The 27,161-nt window shown below is 36.7% G+C and overlaps 1 protein-coding gene across 5 annotated transcripts in view; it reads right to left on the bottom strand.

Moving 5' to 3' along the window:
* Window positions 1-27,161, bottom strand: part of Otud7b (OTU deubiquitinase 7B) — a 55,311-nt gene that overhangs the window by 20,686 nt on the left and 7,464 nt on the right. For 3 of the 5 annotated variants that reach the window (XM_078027654.1, XM_040287504.2, XM_005331146.5), the window contains exon 2: window positions 3,990-4,140. In XM_078027654.1, coding sequence (XP_077883780.1) covers window positions 3,990-4,074 — 85 coding nt within the window. In that variant the 5' untranslated portion in view covers window positions 4,075-4,140. Of the gene's footprint in view, window positions 1-3,989; window positions 4,141-17,643; window positions 17,661-18,392; window positions 18,412-27,161 lie in introns of those variants that run through there. The other 2 variants (XM_078027656.1, XM_078027655.1) reach the window with 2 other exon arrangements.

Raw genomic sequence — 27,161 nt, 5'->3', positions numbered from 1 at the left:
TATTCACAGTTTGGCCAAACCAGAAATACAGCTATTCTGCATTCCCAGAACCCCACAGTGTTTTAATTTTCTTCAAAATATTTTGATCTAAAATGTCAATTTTCTTCTTCTTCTTCTTCTTCTTTTTTTTTTTTTTTTTTTTTTTGTGCCAGGGATTGAATCCAGGGTGCTTACCCACTGAGCCACATCCCCATCCCTTTTTATATTTTATTTAGAGACAAGAGTCTCACTGAGTTGCTAAGTGCCTCGCTAATCTGCTGAGCCTGGTTTTGAACTCAAGATGCTCTGCCTTAGCCTCCCAAATTGCTGGGATTACAGGCATACGCACTCTAGCTAAAATTTCAATTTTCTTTATATTTATTGTCTATTTCCTTAATAAGCTTCATGAGGTTAGAAACTTTCTCTCTCTAAACTCAAAGGGCCCTCAGAGATCTAAAAACTTTCTTTCATAAATAAAGGAAAAAAATCTTAGAGAAGTGACTTGTGTCTTGCACAGCTAGCTTGCACCAGGGCCCAGCAGAACTTAAGCCCAGGTCTCCTTATTCTGGAATCCAAGAGGTTCTTAGCCTAGGTGTAACTCTAGGTGTTCTAAGCCACTTGAAGTTGTTTATAAAATTATGAGTGTATATTTTTCTAGAGAAAGCACTGGTAGACATTATCAGCTTATTGAAGATAACCATACCCCCAAACATAAGAATCACTACTCTACTGAAGAAATGCCCCTAGGTGTGGATTGGTTATAATGGATTTTCCTGTTGCTTTCTCCAGTTAAATTATTTAATAATTATATATTGCATAATTATTTACACTTTAGTTATTCCATCTACCATTACCTTAATTCAATTCTTATCACCTAGTGTCCCTCATCCAATCCACTCTAAAGAATCCCAGGAGATTCATCTTTCTAAAGCACAGTTCTGGTCATTTCGTTCCATGATCAAAATCTTTATGTAATGGCTCACCACTACCTACAGAATAAAGACAAGGCTTCTTTGCGTAATATTCAAGGATTTCTATGACCTGGCCTACTTTTCTACCCTTTTCTCTGAGCTTCAATTTCCTTATCTATGAAAATGCAGATGATAATATCAGTATCTATACCTCAGGGCTGTTATAAAGATGAAATAAGTTAAAAGAATGCGGAATAGTGCTTGGTATGCAGAAAGCAGGATATATGCATTTACTGCTGTAGCTATTGTTCTTCTTATTATAATTTTCCAGTTAAGCTGTACTAATCATTCATGCTTGATGATTTTATTTTTAAACCATTAAATTCCCCATTTGTTCAACTCCCTCTATTCACTCTTCTCCATTCACCACTGACTAGAACAGGCTAAGATGCTCCAACTGTAGGGTCTCCCCACTGACTATCTACACTGCCTCAAAAGCTCTTTCCTACAATGTATCTACGCAGACAACTCCTAATTAGCTTCAAATGTCACATTCTTAATAAGGCCTCCCCTGACTGCCCAATTAAAATCAAAAAGCACCTCATCAAACCCTGTGGTTTTCTGAAGCACTCAATACCTTACGATATAATTTAGGCACTCAATAAATATTTGTTAAATAAATGGTAGTTTTTCCTAAGTTCATAAATGAATGAATGAACGAACAAATAACATATCTTGAGCACTGGATCTGTTTTAGTTCCTCATAATTTTCATTGGTCTTTTTCTTTTTCTTTCTTTTTCGGGGTGGGATGGGGTGGGGTGGGGATGGGGGATTAACTCAGAGGTACTCAACCACTGAGCCACATCTCCAGCCCTATTTTGTATTTAGAGATAGGGTCTCACTGAGTTGCTAAGTGCCTCACTTTTGCTGAGGCTGGCTTTGAACAAATGATCCTCCTACTCAGCCTCCTGAGAGTCTGGGATTATAGGCATGTGCCACCATGCTGAGGTTGGTTTTTGTTCTTTTCGGAGGGAAATTAACTGGTTTCTCAGCTGCTTATCTCTCTCCCCTCCCTAATTTAGTTTCTCATGTTTTGTTTTGCTTTTTTGTGGTACAGGGGATTGAACTCAGGTAGACTGTGTTTTATTACTGAACTATATCCCCAGTCCTTTTTATTAGATTTTAAGACAGGGTCTCGCTAAGTTACTTAGCTCACCTCAACTTGCTATCTCTAATTTCAGCCTCTCCTGCTTTAGCTTCCCAAGTAACTAGGATTAAATGTGTGCACCATGGTACACCAGCTTTAATTTTTTTTTTTTAAAAACTACAACCAGAGTTAACATTAAAAGGAAAAAATAAAAGACTAAAAAAGAGACACAAAAAGAAAATGAGAAAAGGTCCTTTGATTCATCTTCTAAATTATATTTTAAATCTATCTACTTCTATCTCTATTGCTACCATTATGGTCTAAATCATCATCATCTCTCACATGAACTGTGGCAATATTCTTAACTGGTTTTACCACTGGCCACCTTCTAATCCATTCCACAACCTACAACTAATACACAATTATAAAAACCCAAATTTGATTATGTCACTCCTCTGATTAAAATCCTTCACCAGCTTCCCAGTGAACTTAAAATATAATTTAAATTTACCAAGGCTATCAACCACTACCCCCCTTCCCACACGTTCTACTTCCTTTCAGTCTAATCAGCTGCTCAGACTCTCATCACTCTTCTATCACTCTTCCTATCTTGATCACTATTAGCTACTCTAATGTGGCAAACTCCCTCTCACCATAGGGCCCTTGTGGAAGCTATTTCTCTAGCAAAAAATAATCTCTTCTACATCCTTTTGTCTTGCTATTCCTATTCAGACTTCAAGGTTCAACACAAATATCACTTCCCCCTCTAAGACCTTCCTGCACTCTGATCTGGACCTAAATCAGACTTCTCTGTCCCTCCAGTCTCAGCACCCTCAACTTTTCTTTCATTACATGAGTGTACATGCATGCACACATACAGCGATAATTTGTTATGTAATTGTTAAGAGCCACACTCTGAAACCAAATTGTTTAAATCCTACTTCACTTCACTTCACGGAAACTCAGTTTTCAAACTTATAACAGGATGGTTGAAAGAATAAACTAATGTATCTCAATTATCTTATACATATTGAACATATACAGGTATCTGACACATTACAGGAGGAATGGGGAATGGTTAAGGATTATTTTGTTAAAGAGGAGGTTTTTGAGATGAATCTTGAATGAGAAGGAGACTAATGGAGGAAAGGACATTGCACACTTAGGAAACAACCTAACATGGTGAGGGAAAGGTGGTAAGTTAAGCCTGGCTGGAGCATAGGAAGTAAAGGGAAAAGTAGTAGGAATTGAACATAAAGTAAAGGGAAAAGTCAAATTGAAATCAGTAACCTGGAATTTAAACCCTGATCTTCTGTTTCCAAATTCATGCTTTTCCATGGGTAGCTAAACAAAAGTCACATTGTAATACCTTACTAATGGCTGGCAATCTAAAAAATTGCCTAAGAATGCTGAGTACTTGTCCCTCCTCTGTAGCTTGCCCGTTTGTGCCATTATATAATTTCATCATCTAAAAGCATCATTAATTATACTTATAAACAAATAATCCTATGGACATCCTTCAGGGCCTTAAATCTAGAATAATCAAACTTATAGCATATATCATATATAAATATAAATAAAAGCAACAAAATTAAAACGTTAATTCACTTAATAGAATTACTCATATAAGTTAATAAAGGAAAGAAAGAAAATGGATGATCCCAAATATGAAAATCCAAGTCTTACAGATCTAGATTTGTTTTTGGTTTCTAACTAAAGTAAATTTTCACTTACATTATCTGAATAAACTGACAGTGGAAAAAGCTACCCCAATGCAAAAATAGGATTTGAATTTTAAAAATTATGTTGGATCATATACAAAGTAATAATTTAAATGAAGAACTTACTATACTATACACAAAGTATCTTCCTGATCACCTTACATGTTCCAAATCATCCTAACAATAAGCATTACATTTTAGTTTCTTCTTTCTCACCCTTGACTGCTTACCTTCCAGGAGATCACGGGCCAACCCTGGCTCTGCTCCTGTGGAACGGACAAAATCCGACAGGACAGCATCCATGTCCAGGGTCATGTGATCATCAAGTACTTTCAGGCAGCTGGATGAAGGCAGTGCATAGATCAAAATTCAGGCCTCCACCTGAGAAGGAATTAAATAAAAAAGGCTCAAATTATACTGGAAAAGGATGATCACAGCCCCCATTTTAGCAGCTTTTTTGGGGGAGGGGAGTACTGGGAATTGAACTTGGGGGCACTCAACCACTGATCCACATCCCCAGCCTATTTTGTATTTTATTTAGAGACAGGTCTCACTGAGTTGCTTGGCGCCTCACTTTTGCAGATGCTGGTTTGAACTCACGATCCTTCTGTCTCAGCCTCCCGAGCTGCTGGGATTATAGGCGTGTGCCACCGAGCCCAGCTATTTAGCAGCTTCTTAACCAACTGGGGAAAATAACTATCCTAGCTCATAGATTTCAGCTAAATTTTAAAACAAAGCAGCTTCAATTTTATTTTGAAGAATAACATTTTATTTCCTAATTCTTTACTAACAGTCTTCATTCCTACATTAACCACAAACCACTTTTACTAGAGCTTTTCCTCTACTTTTCTAGAGTATTACATTTCTTTGATGAGTCTACTTATTCAAACTAAAGAGGGAAGCAGCAGACTACCACCCTCAAGAACTCTCCTCTTCAGGCTGCAGCTGTAGCTCAGTGGTAGAGCACTTGCCTAGCATGTATGAGGCAGAGTTTGATCTTCAGTACCGCATAAAAATAAATAAAGTATCGTGTCCATCTACAACAACAACACAAAAGAACTTTCTACTTATAATGCTCTCTAACATGACACCTTGTTCATTTCCTTCCTGGTACTTGATATACCCTGAAATTATTTTAATCACTTGCTGTCTAACCATGCCTTTTAATATAGAAGTTTCCTGAAAGCAGGGAATTTGTGTGTCTTGTTCACTACCGTGAACAGCACATATCACTTGATATTTAGCATGGAGCTTGGCACACAAGACCTCAGTAAATATTTACTGAACGAATAAATGAATGAATACTATACATTGGATAATTTTAGGTTCACTACTTTACTTACGGAAATGAGAGGTATTTAATAAAGTGATTGCCAAAACAATAAGATATTCCAAAAATCCAAGTGGGGATTTCAAAAAAAAGTCCATAACAAAAGTCAATCTTTGTCTACTAACTTCATAATCCAGAAAACATGCCTACCACAAACATGTCTTCCTCTACCCAGAACAAATACTGTCAAGTATGTTCCCTGAAAAAGATCTCTTCTTTCAGTTTTGACTTTAGCAGAAACTGTCTATGACCTGAGAGCCTGGCACCAACTCAACATTTCTCTGAGGTTAACAGTACCAGCTAAGGGAGCAATAACAGAGTGAAGAACAACCTCTGACCAATTCTGGTAGGTTTATAGCGTTCTGTATTAGAGGATTCATTCATAAAGTCTCCAGATACCACAAGACAGTTTACCCACCAATCCCGTCTTTTAGGGAAGGCCAAAAGCAGAATCTTTGATAGAAATATGTGTCTCAAATGATTGTTCAAAATCATTTCCTCCTAAAAGTCTAAAGTCCAAGGATGACTCCCAGATACTTTTTCTTCATGCCTCCCCACATCCCAGAACACAGCTTGTTTAGTGGTGTGATCAGACCTGATTTTCTGTTTTCCTTAGAAATATTAAGGCAAATAAATAGCAAAGATTTGTGAGTTAAAAAACAGTAGGGGGACTGGGGTTGTACTCAGCGGTAGAGCACTCACCTAGCACCAGCGAGGCGCTGGGTTCAATCCTCAACAACCACATAAAAATAAATAAATAAAATAAAGTAAAAAAAAAAAAAGAAAGAAAGAAAGAAAGAAATACCTAGTCTTTAAAAAAAAAAATAAGAAAAGAAAAACAGTAGGTTGCTGGGCACAGTGGTGCACACCTACACAATCCCAGTGGCTTAGGAGGCTGAGGCAAGAGGACAGCAAGTTCAAGGCCAGCCTCAGCAACTTAGTAAAGCCCTAAGCAACTCAGCAAGACCCTGTCTCTAGATAAAATATGAAAAAGGGCTGGGGATATGACTCACTGGTTAAGTGCCCCTGAGTTCAATCCTCCCTGGTACCAAAAAAAAAAAAAAAAAAAAAAAAAAACAGGTCACTATCATGATTAACATTGGATTTTTTTTTTTTTTTTGAAAGAGAGGGAGGGAGGCAAATGGCAAAACAGAAAATATTCTCTATTGTACTGTTCTAGTAGTTTAAGAGATCCACGAGTGCAGGGATATGTTATTCATGTTTGTAGCCAACATTTAATATTATATCTATAATATAGTAAGCAATCTACAAATGTCTGATAAATAAATGATTAAATGACTAAGTGAACTTACACATTAACCACCATTAATCATCACCCACTGAGGCAACCAATCTGAGGCTTAGCAGACCAGAAATTCTAGGCTACTCACTATCACCTTTCTATTTATAAGGGTCTGTCCTGATCCTAATCTCTTGAAGTTTTCTAGACTCCTTTCTTCAGACATTAGCCGTACTGTTACTATTCCTACCACCTCATACTATTTTTACCTACATCTGTATATATATATTAACTAAAGTGACTTTAGTTAGATTGCCCACAGGGTTTAGATGAATTCTAAGGTCCTTTATAAGTTTAAAGATGAACTTCTTTAGTTCACTACAGTTGCATAAGCTATGTTATTTATATTCTCTTTCAATCTAGGTATTGTTAATACCTAATTTACTTTAGTTTCAATATCATAATTACCAGGAAGGGCTAGTAATACATGAAAAACTTTTGGTCTAAGATACTTCAAATTCAAAATGTCAAGTTATAAAGCAAATCAGTTTCTTTTTTTTTTTTTTAAGAGAGAGTGAGAGAGAATTTTTTAATCTTTATTTTTTAGTTTTCCGCGGGCACAACACATCTTTGTTTGTATGTGGTGCTGAGGATCGAACCCGGGCCGCATGCATGCCAGGCGAGCGTGCTACCACTTGAGCCATATCCCCAGCCCTGCAAATCAGTTTCTTACATTCTACACTTAAGAATTAAATTATCAGGCTGGGGTTGTGGCTCAGAAATAGAGCACTCGCCTACAATGTGTGAGGCATTGGGTTCGATCCTCAGCCACCTAAAAAGAAAAAGAAAAAAAAGATATTGTGTCCACCTACAACTAAAAGTAAAAAAAAGAATTAAGTTCTTTTAGGATTCATACGTGCACCAGGTGTGGTGGCACATGGGAAACTGAGGCAGGAGTTTCACAAGTTCAAAGCCAACCTCAGCAACTTAGTGAGGACCGAGGCAATTCAGCAAGACCCAATATCAAAATTAAAAAATAAAAAGAGCTGGGGATATGGTTCAGTGGTTAATCACCCCTTGGTTCAATCCCTGGTACCAAAAAAAGAAGAAGAATTCATAGGAGAATGAATGCCTTTCTCTTCCAGGCAAGAATAAAGGCAATAATTCCTTCTCCAAAGCTCACTTTAATTGGTCACCGGAAATGGTATAGCAACACAAATAACTTAAACACATGAATAATCCAAATGAAGAACACAGCTACAAAATGAATTTCCATTTTCTCTCAAAAATAAAGTCAACAGTAAAGCCACTTTAATAACTTTCTGAAAGAAATAGGAAATACACAATAAGCACACAAAAAGCAAACAGCAAAAAAGTGCTCAGCAGAAAGAAGACTTACTGGGCACAGTGGCACAGAACTGTAATCCCTTCTACTTGGGGGCTGAGGTAATAGGATCACAAGTTTAAGGCCAGCCTGTGCAACTTAACAAGACTCCTTCTCAAAATAAAACGTAAAAAGGGTTGGGGATGCAGCTCAGTGGTACAGTGTCCCAGGATTCAATTCCCAGTGGAAAAGAAAGAAAGAACACTTGACTAAGCCACAGGCATGCAGACAATTTCTCAGCCAGACACAGGCTGGAGAGAAGCAAAAGAAACCATCAGTGAGTGCCCTGGCATCACAGATCTCATGTGTCAACACAATAGGTAGGTCATTCTTTCAAAAAACATTTTTTAAACATAATAACTTGGAGGTCTAACATTATCTAGAAAGACTTGCTCTTCAGCAAAAATATGAAGACTAAACCAAACTTCTTGGCAACATATTCTTACATTTGAGTCTCTAGTTTCGTGCCAGGGACTCCACCTAACCCCTTCCAACAGGAGAGGAGATGAGCTTTTGTTATATCACCAACACCTGGCTTAAGTTTCTCAAATTCTAAATGGGGACATTAAAGCCATGACAACACTCACAGCCTTAGGCTCTGTGTCAGCACACAGGAAGGAAAAAAAAAAAACAACTAAACAACAACATAAAACACTTGCTTTCAACCTTTCAAGTAAAACAGAGGATGCACTCAAATATTTGTTGATTGGTGTAAAGACAGATCTCAAATGGAGTCAAAATCCTCCAATCTTCCAAAGGCAAAGGCCTTTAGCAATTATTTAATCCAACTTTGATTCCATGCAAGAATCTTTTTCTCAACATTTCTGACAGATAAACATCTAGTCTTCACTTGAACACAAGTTCTGACAGGGAACTCATTACTTTGCCATGATATCCATTTTATTGTTGGACAGTTCCAATTGTTAGAAAATGCTTTTCTAAACAAAAGCCGAAGCTATCACCAGACTCCCTCCCCCTGTAACTTACATATAATGGTTCTTATTTTGTTCCCTAGAACAATAAAAACTGACCACATGCATGGAATTTTCATGGAAAATTATTAGATAAAGCTTCCTTTTCATAACACTTGTAGATCAACTCTGCAATATTATCATGAGCCAGGCTTTATTTTACAAAAGCCTTCCTTATATTAGTACTTGCTTGTATCTTTATTCATTTGTAAATGTTTGTGCTGACTCTATAGTATAAAGTCAACACCTTGAATAAATGAAGTACACTGTGCAAAATTTACTGTTGCCAACTTTGTTTCTTCTCACTCCTACTTCTACTTCCATGCCCTCTTGAAATGACAGCAATCAAGAATAAAAACTAACAAGTTAGTTAAGAACTTTCAAAAATGCTCCCTTATTCAACAACAAGACTGCAACTGGTCTCATTATATCCAATTTACAAATACAGAAACAAACAAACAAAAAGCCTTGACAAGTCAGATGGGTGGCCCTAAGTCTGAACCTCTGATATTTCTGTGAGACCACACTCCTTCCCAAGGGATTAGGGCATTATTGATTCCAGGAACTGTACTGACTCTTAACCACTTCTTTCTTTAACTATAGGAAAGAGCTGTACCTAACACATTGATTAAAGACCTGCCTTGAATTTTCCTCACTCCAAATTTGTCATATTCCTTAGCAATTTTAACACCCATCTACATAATCTATCCATAATCTTCACTGCAAAATTTCACTTCCTGAAACTATATCACCTTTAAACCTTTTTTTATTTTTATTTTTTTAGTTGTTGATGGACCTTTATTTTAATCATTTATTTATATGCAGCAATGAGAATTGAACACAGTTCCTCACACATGTGAGGTAAGCAATCTATCACTAAGCCACAACCCCAGCCCCACATCACCTTTGAATCTTAAACTCTAACATCTTACTCTACCACAACCTCACTTTTATCCAGCTTTTCCTCACTACTTCGAAACTTGCTTTCTAAGACATTCAATCTCTTAACCATCATATTCATTAATTCAACACAAATTCATGGGGTGCCTACTGTATATTAGATACCATGCTCAAGAATAAACACACAACACAATCCTCATCCTTACAAAGTTTCCAGTATGGAAGAGGGGAAAAAAAATCACAAAATTTCAAAAAATTATAATAAAGAAATGTTGGGGAAAGGAATGTTATCTCCTATAAGGAATCAAGAAAAGCTTCCCCAAAAAGCGATGTTTCACCTAAGAAATGTAGAATAAATAGCAATTGAGAGACAAACTGGGATAGGAAAAATGCTCCAAGCAGTTTAAACATATACCAAAATTCTGCAGCAGGAAGGAACTTAGAGGTGAGAATGGTGGAAAATGAGGAAAAGATCATGCTGATTATAGTGAGTCTAGTTTGGAGGGAGCACAGCAGACTGAGGGAGAATTGGTTAGGAAATCACTACAAGAGATGCACTAGACTAGAAAGACAGCAAAGACTGTGAAGAGTAGAAGATTCCCTTCCTGCCTAAACAGAAAGTGAAACCAATGATTTAGGGCTGGGGATGTAGCTCAGTGGTAACACCTAGCATGTAGAAGGCCCTGGGTTCAATCCCTGTCACCACAAAAGTTTTAAAAAGGGCGGGGGGGGGGGGGGAATGGGGGGGATGGGAAGGGGGATAAGAAACGGTTGATGGAGTGGTTGATGGAGTGATCGTTTGTTAATATCTCTGTGAAAACCAGGGACTGCTGAGCAAACAAGATCACATAATCTTGCAGAATAGTATCACTACAGACATGGTACTGTCACCTTTTCACTGAAAGACCACTGTCTTTTCTTGACTTTGTTACCTCAACTAGTCTTCTCAGCTACTATTTATCACACCACTTCATCATTTTCCTTGAGCCTCCCAGTCAATTCATACCACGTTGATAACTCCTGAAAAATGACCTTGCTTTCCACTTCACAGAAAAAAGTTCCAAAACAAACAAACAAACAAACACAAAACAAACAAACAAGGGGACCCTTTAGGTTTCTCCCCTGCCCTATGTGTGGCTTACTGTTTCCCTTTCCTGTAAAACTCCTTAGATTATGTTCACTCACACTACTTTCTCAACCCATGTTCAGTCCTCAACTAAAATGAGCACTGACTTATGTTAAAATCATGCAATCCTCCTTATTGTTCACCTCCTTGTAGCCTCCCAGGTCACCCTGGTGAACTCTCCTGTGCCTACACTAAAGGTTGGCACACTCACAGTTCTAGTCTTAGGTCTTCTGTCTTCTCATTTTACATCATCCCCATGAGAAACTTCATTCATGCCCTGAACACCCAAATGCCAATGACTCCAAAGGTATCTAAAGCCTCAAATTCTTTCTACCTCACGTCGGAAACCCACAGAAACTTCAAACTCAACATGATAAAAACGTGAGCTCACTTTCTCATCTGCTGCCACCCTCTTGAACTATTCCTCTTCCAGTATGACCTATTCTGGCAAATGGTACGACATCATCCCAGGCACTCAAGCCATAAGCCTGGGGGCCAACCTGCACTTTTCTCTCTTCCCTCATATTCACAAATCTTTTTCAAAGCTCTACTATTTTGTTTTTAAAGGTCTCTCAAATCCATCCAAGGCCTTTCATAGGCTTCCTTTTTATTCCATCTCAATTTTCATAACCTGGACCCAGAAAACGGATTCTTAACGTCTTCCTCTTACTCTCTAAACATTAATCAGCCTTCTACAAGTATCCACCATGAAGAATTTAAAACACGATAGGATCATAGCCCACTGCTCTAAATTCCTTAATACCTCTTCAATAACATCCAAAGTTCTATACTCCATAAACAAGGCCCTTCATCACCTGGTTCTTCCTCTCATTTTTTCCCTCCAGGTATTGATAGTTCCCCAAGTATACTATATGCTTTGCATATACTGTTTCAAATTTCAGTTCCTTTGCATATACAAGTTTTTACCTCTTTAAGACTAATTTGAGTGCTAATTAATTTATAAAACCTCTGACTTCCCAAGTTAAACCATCCACTTCATTTGGTGACCCCACTGCATCTTGTATTCTACCTCTATAATTTTATCATAGTTCATGGCATTTGTGCTTATTTACTTTTGTCTCCCCGCTAAACCAGAGGCAAGTTGAGGGCAAAAATCTTGTCGTGTGCATCCTGTATCCTAGCATTCAAGCACCAGCAAGAGCTCGACTTTTATTCAGATAAATTGAAGTGTGTTTGTACAACAGCCAACTGCAAATACATACCCACCAGTGTTGCACACAGCCAAGTCTAAAACAGTGGCTCTTCTCAAAGACATTTGCTTAAGATTGTTATATGATTTTATTTACAAAAGCTTTCTCTTCCTAACATTGTTCATCTCAAACTAATTATCAGATAGTAAAATCAGTCTGTAGGCACTGAGTACCCAACTACTTATTAACAGAAAAAAAAATGACCCCAAATCAAATACTGATGGTAGATAACAGACCACTGTTAAGATGTCTGAGAAACTACTGATCCTACATTCTCTCATTTACAACATCCCCCAAAGCGTCCACATTCTTGATGCATATCCACTTCCCTGGCTCTACCAGAGCTGCATCAGAGCTGCTTCTGAGTCCTCTCTAACTCCACTCAAAACTCACTGGAAAACCACAACTTCAAGACTGTCAAGAATTTTCAAAGGTCAGACACTCCTCCATGTCTATGAAGTCAGCTCCAAGGAATCCAGACAAAGAGAGAGGAGAGACAGAGGCACTGTGAAATTTCACACAATTCTCATTAGGTGGGAGGGAGCCGATGAATGATTGTCTTGGCAGACTGCTTTTGGTTAAAACTGGTCTTTATAACAAAAGAAAATAGACCCTTCTTAGAAAGAAGATATGACCAAACTGCACTTTAAACAGGCCTAGGTAACACTAAATATTACAACCCAGAGGTAATAAGATGAGTCCTAAGGAAGGGAAGAAGGGAAAGAAAGTAGTAGATGTTAAAGTTTTAGACATTTTTAAAATTTAGAATTCCAAACACCTCTTAAAAGGTTTGTGTCATTATCCCCACATTATACATGAAAATGCCAAATAAAGCTCAAGAAGGTTAGGTTATATACTCAAGGTAAAATGTTGTAGAACCAGGATTTTTATGAACCCACCTGACTCCAGAGATCATACCACACTTAATCTGGGGAGAACTGAAAAAACATGGGCAGTCCATCCACCCAGAAATCCATTCTCACTTCTTCAACGCCTCTCAACTCTGTTTTGCGAAAAACAATTGACCCTGGATTTAGACAAATCTGATTTCAAATCTAGGGCTGGGGATATGGTGGAGTGGTAGAGTGCTTGCCTGGCATGCCCAAAGCTCTGGGTTCGATCCCTAGCACCAAAACAAACAAACAAACAAAATTCCTGAACTACTACACTTAAGGACTATATAACAAAGGTTAATATAACCATTTTCTGCCTCATTTTTTTATTTATAAAAGTGGGAGAAATATCTGTGTTATCAGATCTCTTGTCAGGAGTAAATAATGTAAGATATAAAAAGCCTGTGCATGTATGAATATGGCATAATCCCACTATTATTTATAATTAAATGCAATTTAATCAAACAATAAAAAATAGGGGCAGGGATTGTGACTCAGCGGTGGAGCGCTATAGCCCAGGCAGGACCCAGGTTCAATCCTCAGCACCACATAAAAATAAAAGCATTGTGTTGTGTCCATCTACACCTAAAAATATATATTACAATAAGTCCTCAAAAATGTCAGCTGCTTCTTTTTCCACTCATTCTTCCCACATACTCTGCTTCATTCCACTGGTGCCAACACAGCTCCCTATAGCTTTCTTTGTGTGTGTGTGTGTGTGTGTGTGTGTGTGTGTGTGTGTGTGTTGCTGGGGGTCTCACATATGCTAGGCAAGCACTCTGTATCCAGAGTTTCTCTACCACTCCCAAACAAACCATTTTCCATTTTCTTTTCTACCCCTGCCCACCCCCCACCCCCCACCCCCCCACCCCCGTACCAAGGACTGAAACTAGGGTATTTAACCACATCCCCAGTCCTTTTTTTCATTTTTTGAGACAGGGCCTCACTTAACTGCTGAGCCTGGTCTTGAACTTACAATCCTCCTGCCTCAGCTTCCCAAGTCACTGGGATTGCAGGCTTATGCCACAGCATCTGGCCCTACAACCATTTTCATAGTACAGTCTTAACATACAAATAATGCTCAGTCTAGCATTCCCATTCACGTCTTTCAATGCAAATCTTCAATAAAGCATCTTAAAGGGGCTCTTGGAATGGTTCAGAGTACTTGTCAACTGGAATTTGTCAGTTCAGTGACACTGATAAAAATCTTGCTTGGATTACAGTTATTTGAGAAATTTAATAATTTGGAAGGTTTCTACAATGGCAGTGACCTTTGGAAAAATAGGGGCAGGAAGAGTTATCATAGAGAAATTCGTTTGTTATTATAATATTGGCACAACAGTAGCTTGAAAAGAAACAGAAATCATGTTAATGTTTATTTTTTTTAGATCCAGACCAGCTTGTCTATTTTCCACAAACACTGAATTTCTTCTTTTTCTTTTCAGTTAGGGCTAATTATAGTCCATGTTTGTGTTCTCAATAAATTCAACTTTTCTAAGAATATCTATCTGCAAAAACAAAAGTTCTACTTGAGACTTTAAAGATTCTAATTACTGAATTTTTGACACAAAAAGAAAAAAGATGAAACTACAAACCAACAGAGGCTAGACTAATAGAAAAACACACTATTTCTCTGGAACCAATCCTCAAACATTCAGTAATTGGCAACCTTTTCTGCCTGCTCGATTCCTAACCACTGGTTATTTCACTGTCAATTACAGAATTTTTATGCAAGGGGAGAAATCAGGAAAAAAAAAAAACCCAGAACTTCAAATTACTATACAATCTGTTCTTACTTATCCAAAGGAAATTAATTCACTTTATAAATTTCTTTTGGTAAATTCATTTCCCTCAGCATATGACTACTGACAAATTTTTTAAAAACCTAAATTAGAAAAAAGAAATTTGCCTTTTATAAAATATATAATTCAATTCAAAGAAAGATTTTTATTACTATGATTATTTATTATTAAAATTTCCACCTTTAAGTTCCACAGTTCCATCATTGCTGGGATACCTAAAGGCTTATTTGAACTCCTACAAGTCCAATATGTAAAACATCTACTTGGCATTTGCTACTGCATGCTGTTTATAAATTGGCCTTTGGGACTCTCATACCTTAATGCTCCAATTTGATTATCAAAATTTGCCAAATTGGTCTACCATCTATTAGATATTGCCCCAGGGCTTCGGGAGGCAAATAAAAGAGAGAGACTACAGTCCTTCTTATCATTAAGGCAATCTGGTCTGGTAGGAGAAATATAAACATAAGTCTACTGGGGCAGAGAAAGGAACTTCACTAGGACCAATTAGGGAAGCTTCTCAAATTTTTAGCTCAGTCTTTAAGGATGGGTAGGAGAAGTTACTTGATGTTGGCTCCTTTCTTTTATACTTTAAAAAACTGTAAACAGGCCTAACACATTGCTTAGTACATAGCAGAACAAATGTTTAGGGTCCTAAATTATTCATGCTAGTCCATGTGAGTGGTTAACTGAGAACTACCTATACCTAAAACAGGCTTGTGAATTACTTACTGGTTTCAAATATTTAGTGGTTTCAGATCTGCCCCACCCATCTGTATAATCAAGGTCTATAAGAACAAATGTAAAATATTTGCACAGCTAGCTGTCTGATCACTACGTATCTTCTCTTCTGTTGTTATTTTTGGTTTTAAAATATTCTGACAAGTAATAGCCTCAAAACAAAAAATTTAAAACTTAAATACTGTTTGAGGTCTTTAATTCTGTCTTTTCTGATAGAAAACATATACACAGAGGGCTGGGGATGTGGCTCAAGTGGTAGCGCGCTCGCCTGGCATGCATGCCGCCCGGGTTCGATCCTCAGTACCACATACAAACAAAGATGTTGTGTCCGCCGAAAACTAAAGAATAAATATTAAAATTCTCTCTCTCTCTAAAAAAAAAAAAAAAACATACACACAGAGAAATTCATAAAGCCTATATGATACTCAGAGAGCAAGGAAGTTGAACCTAGGTATTCTGACTCTGACACAGAGTTCATATCAGTTCTAAATTTGGTATAAATGATTACCCTACAGGCTAAAGAAAACTCCTAATATTTTGCTTTTAAAAACACTGTACATACTCATCCACACTGTCCCCTAGCCATTACCATCCTTCCTACCCACCCCCTGCCAATCCCACAGATTTACACATTTTTTTCAGCTTGGAGTTCAAAAGCACAAACTCTACCCCAGGGTATCCAAAGCACTAGTAATATTTTTTTTTCTTTCAGAAACAACCAAGTCTCTTATATTTCTACACCTAAAATTATTTATGAGCATTCATACCATCTGACAATTCCAGTCTACCCAAGAACATACAATATACACTTCTATTATTTACATAATTAACATTTCACATTCAAGTATTATGTGGAACAAACTTGGTGGGAAGGTATAGAAAACAGTCGGTTTTCCTGGTGTGGCACTTTGGAATCATACTTTCAGAACTAGAATGTCAGAGAGCATTTCATTCCATGCCCTCAAGTTGCAGATGACAAGAACATACAAACCAGGCAAATGAGATTTGTCCAAAGTCACAGAGTTAACTAGTGGTAAAACTAGGTATAGAAAATAAAGTTGATGTCTCCCATTCCATTTATTTGACTGCACCTCTATCACTAGCTCTCAATTTTCCACACATAATCCATTTTGTAATTTATCCATAAAAACTGCCTTTCTCCCTACCACTCAGCTAAATCTCTTACTTCTGCAAGTATGTACCAAAGAAAATGATGTGTACTTAGGAAATTCAATCATTTGAGCAAAACAGTTTCAAGAAAGGAAATCATCTATAAAGAAAATCATGAAGGGATGCCAAAATCAAATCATCTTTTTTTTTGCTCATCACCACTTTAGATATAAAATGGATTTAGATGTATTCTACAACATTATATCCCTAAAGTCTGAAGTTTCACAGCAAAGGAGTGAGACAATTATGTTTCACATACTATTGATAATGCAAAGCTATAATATACTTCTCATACATTATTCAAAAGTCATTGCTATAGCTGAAGTTTGAACATAAAATAAAACCAAGAGAAATATTATCATTTTAATTTTTATTATTATTTTAATTGCCTTTCTTTAATTTTTAACATAGAACTTTTCTTACCCAAAAGTATAAAAATCAAAAACATCAAAGCAATAATTTTTCCTACATTCACATTTATTCAAGTTTATCTGTGGAAAAGTAACATTCCTCTTCTTTTCAGGAAGAGCCACCTTTAGCATAGTGGGACCCAGGCACCGCCATCCTGGATGAAAATTTAACCTCCTAACTAATTGTTCAAATAGCACTTATTAAGGACCCATCATCCCTGCTTTCTAGAAGTTCATCTATTAGGCTGGTTACAGGAAAACCTCAAGATAGGTATCAACTAACTTCCTTTCTTCAACAAAGATATACTTCGTACCAGGAACCAGAGTCAGAAAAACATGAAGAAATCGTATAAGGTAAGAGAGGTCTTTTCAAAATTTAGTAAACATCTCTACATTTTTTGATTATTAAAATCATACATTCCTCACCAAGAATGGTAATCATTAGAAGATGATGACAATACGGCCAAGCACAGTGATGCACACCTGTAATTCCAGCAGCTCCAGGGAGGGAGGCTGAGACAGGAGGATCTCGAGTTGAAAGCCAGCCTCAGCAACTTATTGAGGCCCTAAACAACTCAGCAAGACCCTGTTTCTAAATAAAAGGGCTGGGGATGTGGCTCAGTGGTTAAGCACCTCTGAGTTTAATCCGCAGTATAAGAAATAAATTTAAGGGCTAGGGATGTGGCTCAAGTGGTAGCCCGCTCACCTGGCATGCGAGTGGCCCGGGTTCAATCCTCGAACCACATACAAAGATGTTGTGTCCGCTGAAAACTAAAAAATAGACATTAAAAAATTCTCTCTCTCACTCTTTCTAAAAAGAAATAAATTTAAAAAGACATTACAGTAGTTTGGTGGTGGGCTTTTTTTTTTTCTTTTTGCAAGGGGAGTGGGGGGAGGCCGGCAATGCTGGGGATTGAACCCAGGAATGTTCTACCACTTAAACTATATCCCCTAGCCCTTTTTATTTTTAATTTGAGATAGGGTCTTACTAAATTGTCAAGGCTGGCTTCCAATTTGTGATTCTCCTGGCAAAGGCTCCCAAGTACCTGGGAATACACCATGCCCAATTTGACTGCAAAGTCTTTTTGCTTTTTTTTTCCTTTTGGTATTGGGGATTTAAATCAGGGGGGCTCTACCATAAATTACATCCCCAGCTTCCTCTTTTTTTTTTTTAAATGTTTATTTTGAAACAGGATCTCCCTAAATAACTGAGACTGGCCTGGAACTTGTGATTCTCCTGCCTTAACTTCCTGAGTTGCTGGGATTACAGGCAAGCACCACCACAGCTGACTTGTAAAATCTTTTGATGACAACACTCAAGCAAATATTTTAGTCAAAGGCACTGTTTCCTTAATCTTACCAAAGGGAAGTCCGTACAGATACTGATCTGGACTAATACATTTTATAATTATCTATTATAAAAGATCCATATTATAGGAATGTGAATAATCTTACCCTGAAATTGGGAGGAGTTATCGCCTATGTCGACAGACGCTTCCAGCAGAATAACTCTAAGCCTCAAATGTAAAGAATGACAAATCCTGTTAAACTTTCTTGCATCATACAGACTGGGTCAAAATAGTATAAGTAACCTTCACAATGACATAGCACCAGGACAAGTTAGAATGACAGGTCTTTGCTTTTCGTTCTCCCTTTCATGAAAAATACAAAAGTACATTAGTCATCTGGCAAATACTTCATTGCCCTCTGAGTCTTTCTCCTTGAAATTAATCCAAGAAACAAACCCTTCTAAGAATGAGTTGTATCACATTATTATTTTCAGTGGTGGTAGTAGTGACAGCAACAACTGTTTGCTTTGCAATTCACAAAATACTTTCAAATATATTAGCTCATTCACTGAAAAAAAAAAATGGAGAGGGGATAAAAGGAAATAACATAGGCAACTATCTCAAACATCAAAAATCAAACCCAGCTTAACCAGAACCAAAGGGTCAAGAAGTTACTTCTGTCAAAAAATCATATGACTGACTTTATCAAAGCCACAAGTGTACCCTTAAATAATGCACTTAAATAAGAGGTTTAATTGATTCAATCTGTAAAGTTAATATTATAATCTCTGTAAGAATCTAATATTAAAATCTTTGTTACCCAATTACTTTGCCAAATGCTTTACTCAAAGCTAAATGCTTAATAAACATCTTTCCAAAGAAGAAATACTTAGCTGAGAAGGATGAACCACACCTGCAGTCCCAGCTACTTAGGAGGGAGGCTGAGGCAGAGGGTGGTTTTAGCCCAGGAACTGGACACACCAGTATGAGCAACATAGTGAGACCCCCCACTTCTCAAAAAAAAAAAAAAAGGGAAGACTGTACTACAAGGAAGCCATCCTAGGAAGACAAACTGATAACATTCAGCATTCAAGTACCTTTTTAAGATTTAACCAACATTTACTGTGTACCTATCAAGTATCATACATTATGTATAAGTTAGACACATGTACATAAATCATCATGAATCTCATGAGCTATGCCCAGATATTCCTGGATCCCCAATACTAAACGGACTGGACCCCAAGTACCAAATAGTTCTAATACTTGCAACTTTGATCCCACCTAATTAATCTCTAGAACTCAATTGGAATTCAATTCCTATTGGAATTCAGCTCCTCCCTCTTAGTGCCTAAGCATTTGTTAAAGCTTTCTTCTAGGTAATGCTCAAAAAGAAATCCTTCTTCCTGATTCTAACTGCTAACTCCAGAATAAAATACCACCCATCTCAGGTAGGCATGTGGTGATAATGGCCATAATCTAAAATAAGTAAGCACCCTCTTTGATAACACAAGCTAAAGAATAAACTTAGAATGCTAACAAAACTGATTTCAGCTAGGCAGAAGATACTAAATTTTTATATTCTTCTGAACCTCAAAATTCTTTTCTAGCCAGGAGGGGCAGTGCATGCCTGGAATGCCAGCAACTTGATAAACTGAGACAGGAGGATCACAAGTTCAAGGCTAGTCTCAGCAACCTAGTGAGACCCTGTCTCAAAATAAAACATAAAAAGGGCTGGATATGTAGCTCAGTAGTACAGAATCCTAGGTTCAATCCCCAGAAACACACACACACACACATACACAAAACTTCTTTTCTAGAATTCTGAAAACAGAAAGTTTTGCTATTTGAATAAACTGCAGAAGCCAAGTCTTACCCAAGTGTCCCCATTTATATACTCATCAAAAAGAACTCAGGAAAAGGAAAAAAAAACACATTCCAACTGGCATGACAACATTACAATGTTAACAACACATTACTCACCATTGTGCTACAAGAAAAAACTTGTGAGTGGGCAAGGAACTTACAGGAAGTCAAGGAAACAAACAGTCCTCAAAACACAAACTCATCCAAATGCCAAGCAGGTCACACTGCCCAGTTTATACCCAGGTATGAGGGGGTAGAGAGGGAATGGAGAAAAAGAAGTAGGAAGGAGGAAAAGTATCCCTGGGTAGGTATGCTTCGACTGCACCACACCAGTTTTCTTGCACTCATCATGAACCTTTTAAATAAAGAATTACTGTGGGTTCCACCTATTTTTATGACTTATTTATATATTTACAGAGAACATGCAATATATGTAAATGGTAACATAATATAATAATAGTTACCAGCATTCCCTTTGGAATCCATCAGAGCTATATCTAAATCTTCTATCACTTTTTTGCTTGTAACCTTGGCTGTTATTTAACTTCTCTATGCCTTAGCAGAAACCTCATCTGACATTCACTATGATATCCTTGGCACCTTAAACATAAATCATAAATAGTAGTGAGCCATAGTAATAAATATTTTGAATGAACTAATCTGTAAGTGGGTATAACAATATCTTATGGAATTGTGACAAGTATTTAAATGAGGTTCTATATAAAGCACATAGTATAACTCAGGGTTGGTCCTGGAATTAAATAGTAAAGTTTTGCTCCCTTTACTCCAGGTCAGAAGTAACAGAAACAGCCATAACAAAGAATAAGATGGGATAAGGGTTATAGAAGCCAAGCATTAGAATATGTTTACTATTAGGGACCTAATCTTAAAATTCGGCAATATTTAGTGTTTACTAAATATTCAACACAGGAACAGGCCCTCAATAGGAGCATAATAAATGTTAGTTGATTCAGAAAATGCTATTTTGAATCCTCAAGTGTCTCTTACCACATAAAAGCCTGGCCAAAAAGAAAAGAGGGATAAGAAGGAGTAGTAACTACATGTTAAACTAACTACATATTACAAAGGATTTTTAGAAGGGTATTGAACCTATTAACAAAAATAGGTTCACAATTGGTTCACAGTACTTACTCTCCTCAGATAATAAGATTTATTTTAAGTAAATTGTTCTTAACTATTGACAGGTAAATAAGTCTGGAAGATCTGAGTCCAAAACTGTCTTCCCTTCCTTTACTCCAAAAAAGGCTAATGATCCAAAAAGACTTAACCTATAAATTGTTAATCCACTTGCAAAGGAGAAACTGGAAGTCAAAGAGAATATGTACTGAAATCCCAAACTGGAAGGAATCTTTCCCTTGAATACACAGAACTAAATCTCAGAAGACAGCTCTAAGAAACCCAGACCACTGTTGCATTATGAGCATTATAAACATAAGTATACACATTCAATGTCTAAATATATGGAAAACCTATAGAGAACTGAAACAGCTTGTGGTTAAACCTCATCATAATGTGGTCTTCAACTTCCCATTTCATTTCCCAGGCTCTTGCACTGTGTTTTAACCACTTGACCCATATCCCCTTAAGCAATAAGAAATAGGACAAAGAACCCTGAATGACAGTAAAAAGAATGGCTCTACACTAAGTTCTACCACTTACTAAGCATGCAAACATAAACTAGTTACTTAAACTCTCTGAATTCAGTACTAACTAGAAAAGTTGGACTAGATTTTATGCTGTACAAAGAAAGAGTCCCACCAAAGTACCCCTTTGTAGAGATGCATCAGAAACCAAGTAATCTCAGTTCCCCTATAGCTATAATTCATTTGAAAACGTGTATACTATCCTTACCTAGCCCTTTTCCACAATAATCAATTATCAAAATCTATTTCTTTTGAAATCTCTTTTCCTTTCTTCATTAGGGAAACTATAATCTCTAATCTTGTACATAATTCTACATGATTATATTGGTATTTAGTACCCATGATTTTTCATATTACTGTTTCTCTCTCTCTCTTTTTTTTTTAAAGAGAGAGAGAGAGAGAATTTTAATATTTATTTTTAGTTTTCGGCAGACACAACATCTCTGTTTGTATGTGGTGCTGAGGATCAAATCCAGGCCACACGCATGCTAGGCGAGCACGCCACTGCTTGAGCCACATCCCCAGCCCTATTGTTTATCTCTTATGTAAATATTCGGTACTCACAACTAATTATTAAGTTCTTGATGACTTCTAACTCCACACCTGAGGCCTAACTTTTAAAAGAGAAAATATCTAATAAAATGTTTGTTGTTGATAGTAACTATTATTTTGGACAAGTCATTTATATTTTCTGGCCCTCATTTTTCTCATCCAGAAAATGATGACAATATGCAAATTACTCTTCAGTTCTAAAATGCTACATGATGATAATACACACACACTGCTATATAACCTGTATTTGTTTCTATTTCTTTTATTCTATATATGCATTTATGTATATGTAATTATGTCTTTAACCTAGAATGTTGATTCTCAAGAGACCAATTCTCCTACTATTTGTTTATTTACTGGGTTAACACCTCATTGGCATCTCCTTAGTACATCTTGCCCAGATTCTAGTACAAAACAGATGTGCAGTAGAAAGGAATTTACAGTCTCAACTAGGCAGCAAACATCAAGGAACATTTGTATAACCTTAATTTTCATAATGAACTAGTATATTTCAAAAAATTTACAAAAATGATGTGAGAGAGAACTAATCTAATGTAGTTAAAATGAGAAGCTACCTTGTGTCAAATAGCAGGAATTTATTTTAGGCAACCAAAGAGCCTATGTGTAGCAACTCTTAAGTGTAACTCTCAAATTCTATTTTCGGAGTTCTGAGAAGAAGTCTTTAACCCCTGGTCAGTAAACAACAGAGTCCAAGCATCCTTCATGTCAAAGAAGATTCTTTATCTTCTCCCTTACCACTGATGGAAATTTTTAGAAATGAATGGTTTAAAATTCAGGTGAGCTCTCAGTTCAAAGGAGACAAAAGCGAATGCTCACAAAAGAACACATAGAACAGGCAAGTTCTAAAAACAGATGAGAACCTGCCATCTGAAACACATTTTTGTTAGCATTTTATTTTGCTATTGTCTTGCCTCAAGTACTTATACTAGACTATTTCATGTAAAATATCAGGGCTTTTTGGTTATTATTCTTTTTCTTTTCCCCTACGGTGCTGGGGATCAAACCCAGAACCTCATGCATGCTAGGCAAGTGCCCTATCACTCAGCTTTGTTCCCAGCTCTCAATGTATTAACACTAAATCCTCAGAGAAATCTCCTTTTCCTTTGACATCAGCTATTAATTATTCAAATGGCAGTAGTAGACCAACTTATTTAAATAACCCTGACTTTTCAAAGAACTATTTTAGAACCCAATACCAATATTTCCAAAACTAGTCTATTTAAGATATTTCCCAGGTAGGTATCTGTAGAAGGTAGTTTAGATATTAAGTTTGACATAGTCAAGGTATAAGGAATGTAAAGAATCCTAAGCCAGGTTTTAAGGATGAGAATAAGCAGAATCTATTTAAACATTTTACACTGATCTCTTTTCATCTGCCACTGTTCCTGAATCCCATTCTATAATATCAGTAAATAACAGATATCTACTAATTCCTGCTATTTACTGTTTCTGTTCCCTTTCCTTACTTAAACATTTGCTTCCTCTCCCTAAGAATAGTTTTGGGAACCACACTGTAATGGTCTGGCACTAGGAGCAGGATTCTTAATCTCTACCTTCCCTATTAAGTCCTCAGTAAAAACAAAGAGCCACAGGCAATTTTATCTTCCATGATTTTCCCTGTCACCAGATCTTCCTTATGAAGGCTAGGAAAGAGACATGGGGCTGGCAGGAAAGGAGAAGAAAAAGTTATTTACTTATAGGAAATGTAAGCTTATTAAACCCAACTCAATTAATTACATGTAGGTATTCACATCTCAGGCTTATTTTCCAGAGTCTACTCTAGCTAACACTCTTACAACCTTCTCAAATACACCAAATGTATACTCAGAAATAAAAACATTCTATCAAAAATTTGAACTAATAAGATGGACATCATTACCCTAGGTACATGTGTGATTGCACGAATCTCAACAACAGTACAACCAGAGAACTGAAATGTTATGCTCCATTTGTGTATGATGAATTGAAATGCATTCTGTTATCATGTTCAAGTAGAACAAATAAAATAATAATAAAAAAATTGAGCTAAAGAAAACTGCAAAAGAAGCTAGCTTCAAACTAAAATTCAGAAATGTACTTTAGAAGTATAAATGGATTTAGGATTATCCACTTCAAAAAAAGCCCATAACGCCATTCTTCAAGAACTGCAAAAAGAAATCAAGATTATGTATTCAATTTAAACATACAAAATTATCAATATTTGACTGCTTTTTACCTACCAAATGCAATTTCATGTAGATCACCTTAATATTTAATGAGGATAGAGAGATTTACTATGAGGCCAAAACAATGTTATACTGGGACTATACACTGAAGAATTAAAAGAATTTTAAAACCTGCATTTGAAGCTTTCAAAACAACTTAGCCTCATCAATAAAAAAGGAAAGTGTGGTTAAAAGTGTATGTACCTATGTATGTATGAATGTTGTTTATCAGGCTTTTCTTCTTTAGAGGCCAAAGACTTACTGGTCCTCAGCAGTATTTAGCAAGTAAACAGATAGGCTGCTTTTTTTAAATGCCCATCTCCAATGAAGATGTCAAGACCTTGATGACAAAAGCAGAATTTGATAGCTAGTGAAATGAGTCTGGCCACAGGCACACACTGCCTCAAAAGCCACCAGGATCAATTCCCAGGAGTTTCCCCATTGGGATGATATCACCTATCAATTCCCGTTTCATTTTCCAAGGAATATTTGCTCTCACCTTCCAGTCAAGGAAATTAATCTTGACTGCTCTCAACATTTATGTACATTTCAATATAATTTCCAGTTCTGAATGTTTCTTTACAAGCTTCTTTAATATGGAGGTCACCCCAATATTCAAAATTAAACTAAGAATTCAACAACACAAAGGATGGTGTTTAATTTCTTATTCATTAATCTACCTATTTAGTCACTATGACTAAGTTAAGTTACTGTGGCAAGCCCCATAAAGGATACAAAGATTAAAGAGTACACTTATCTGTTTTCAAGGAGACTACAGTATGGTAGAAGAGGCATGCCAACAGCACAAACAAGCCAAACTACAAGACTGTACAAATACCACATGACAAGTACTAATAAAATGATAGGATTCAGCAGTGGGCAAGATCACAGCCTGTTAGAGAGAAAAAAAAAATCAGAAAAGGTTTCATGGAAGAGAGTTTACACTGAGACTTTGTTTTTAACAAAGCAATAGAATAGATATTTAAAGATGAGGTGAATAAACTAGATCTGCATGTAGATACATCTGAGAAACAATGTTTAGAGAAAAAGTTGTAAAAGGATAGTATAGTATTCCATTTATGTAAGATTTCAAAACAAAACTATATGTTGTTTATGAATATATGTGAAAAAATATGTAAAACATGAAATGATAAACACAAATTCAGGTCAGTAATCCCTTGCTAACAAAGGGGAAGAGAGGGCAGAACTTCAGCTAATCTATAACACTTTATATTTTATAGATCTAAAACAAATATAAAATGTATTGATCATCAAATTTGGAATGTGAGGTCAAATTTATCTGTTTGGGGTTTTTCCCCTAAAATTTTCTAAATGTTTGAAATATCACATTATGTGTGATTTTTAAATCAAGAAAGTATCAGATAACTAAAAGAATAGAGGAATCATTAACTCAAAAACAAGAGGAGTAGTTATCTATTCCCTCTAAACTTTAAAGAAACTTAATTAGTTTAGCTTTAGGCTAGAGAGGGGCTCTCCCATCCCTTACGCAGTGTGCACAAGAGGCAAGGCATTTAAAACAGTGTGGAGAGGGGGCTGAAAATATTGGACAAGAAGGAAGTTTTTATTGCCATTCTAAATCAGATAGCTGAGGGAGCGAGAACCACCTTCCACATAACTTAAATGCCAGCGTAACCAAGTCATCTCCCCCAAAACAAAGCCAAGGAAACTTCCAGCTACACAGGAATTCAGACAAAAACTCACTGTGAGGAGATTTTCTGTGCCTCCTCTCTCCCCTCCCTTGCCCCAAACATTCACAAACAAAAACAAAATGTACCCTTGCCCACTTGAGAAAGAATTAAGAATTGGCAGCTCTGCTAAAGTGGACAGTTTCCAAACCAAGGCCCTTCTCTGGGGAAGATGTTGACAAAACTCAGAAAAAAGAATAAGGAAATCACAGATCAGTCAAGTTTTCAGGAAGACCATCAATGGAAGGTATCCACTTTTCTATAGTCCCTTGAGTCCCAACTTCCTCCAGGAGAATCTAAGACATTCTAAGATACATTCTATTCTGTTCTTTCCCCAGCAAAAATGTCCAAAATCAAAATCCAAACTCTAAAACCGATTTCCCTTCATGAAAATCCATTATAGTTAAAAATGTAGGGCTGGGGATATAGCTCCGTTGGTAGAGGGCTTGCCTCACATGCACAAGGCCCTGGGTTCAATCCCCAGTACCACACACACAAAAAAAAAAAAAAAAAAAAAAAAAAGAAAAAGAAAAGAAAAAAAGAAATTCAAAGAAAGAATCTGAGTTTAATGACAAATCTTGTTGGGGGGGGGATAAAATGTACTGTCTGGCATTATATAATTCATAGCCTATTTACCTTTTTTTAAAGTTTCACTGGCACAACTCAACATTAAGTTTAAAAGAAAACTTCAATTGTAAGTGTCACAGGTTTGTAATCTCAGTTACTGGGGAAGCTGAAGCACAAGGATCACAAGATCAAGGCTAGCCTAGGCAACTTGGGGAGACTCTGACTCAAAATAAAATGAAAAAGGCTGGGAATATAGCTCAGTGGTAAAGCACCCCTGGGTTGAACTCTCAATACCACAAAAAGAACAAGAAAACAACTTGAAGAGAACTCAGCAGGAGAGAGAGAAACTCAATAA

This window comes from Ictidomys tridecemlineatus, chromosome 11 (assembly GCF_052094955.1).
Source record: "Ictidomys tridecemlineatus isolate mIctTri1 chromosome 11, mIctTri1.hap1, whole genome shotgun sequence".
NCBI lineage: Eukaryota > Metazoa > Chordata > Mammalia > Rodentia > Sciuridae > Ictidomys > Ictidomys tridecemlineatus.
This window is presented reverse-complemented; position numbering and strand designations above follow the sequence as displayed.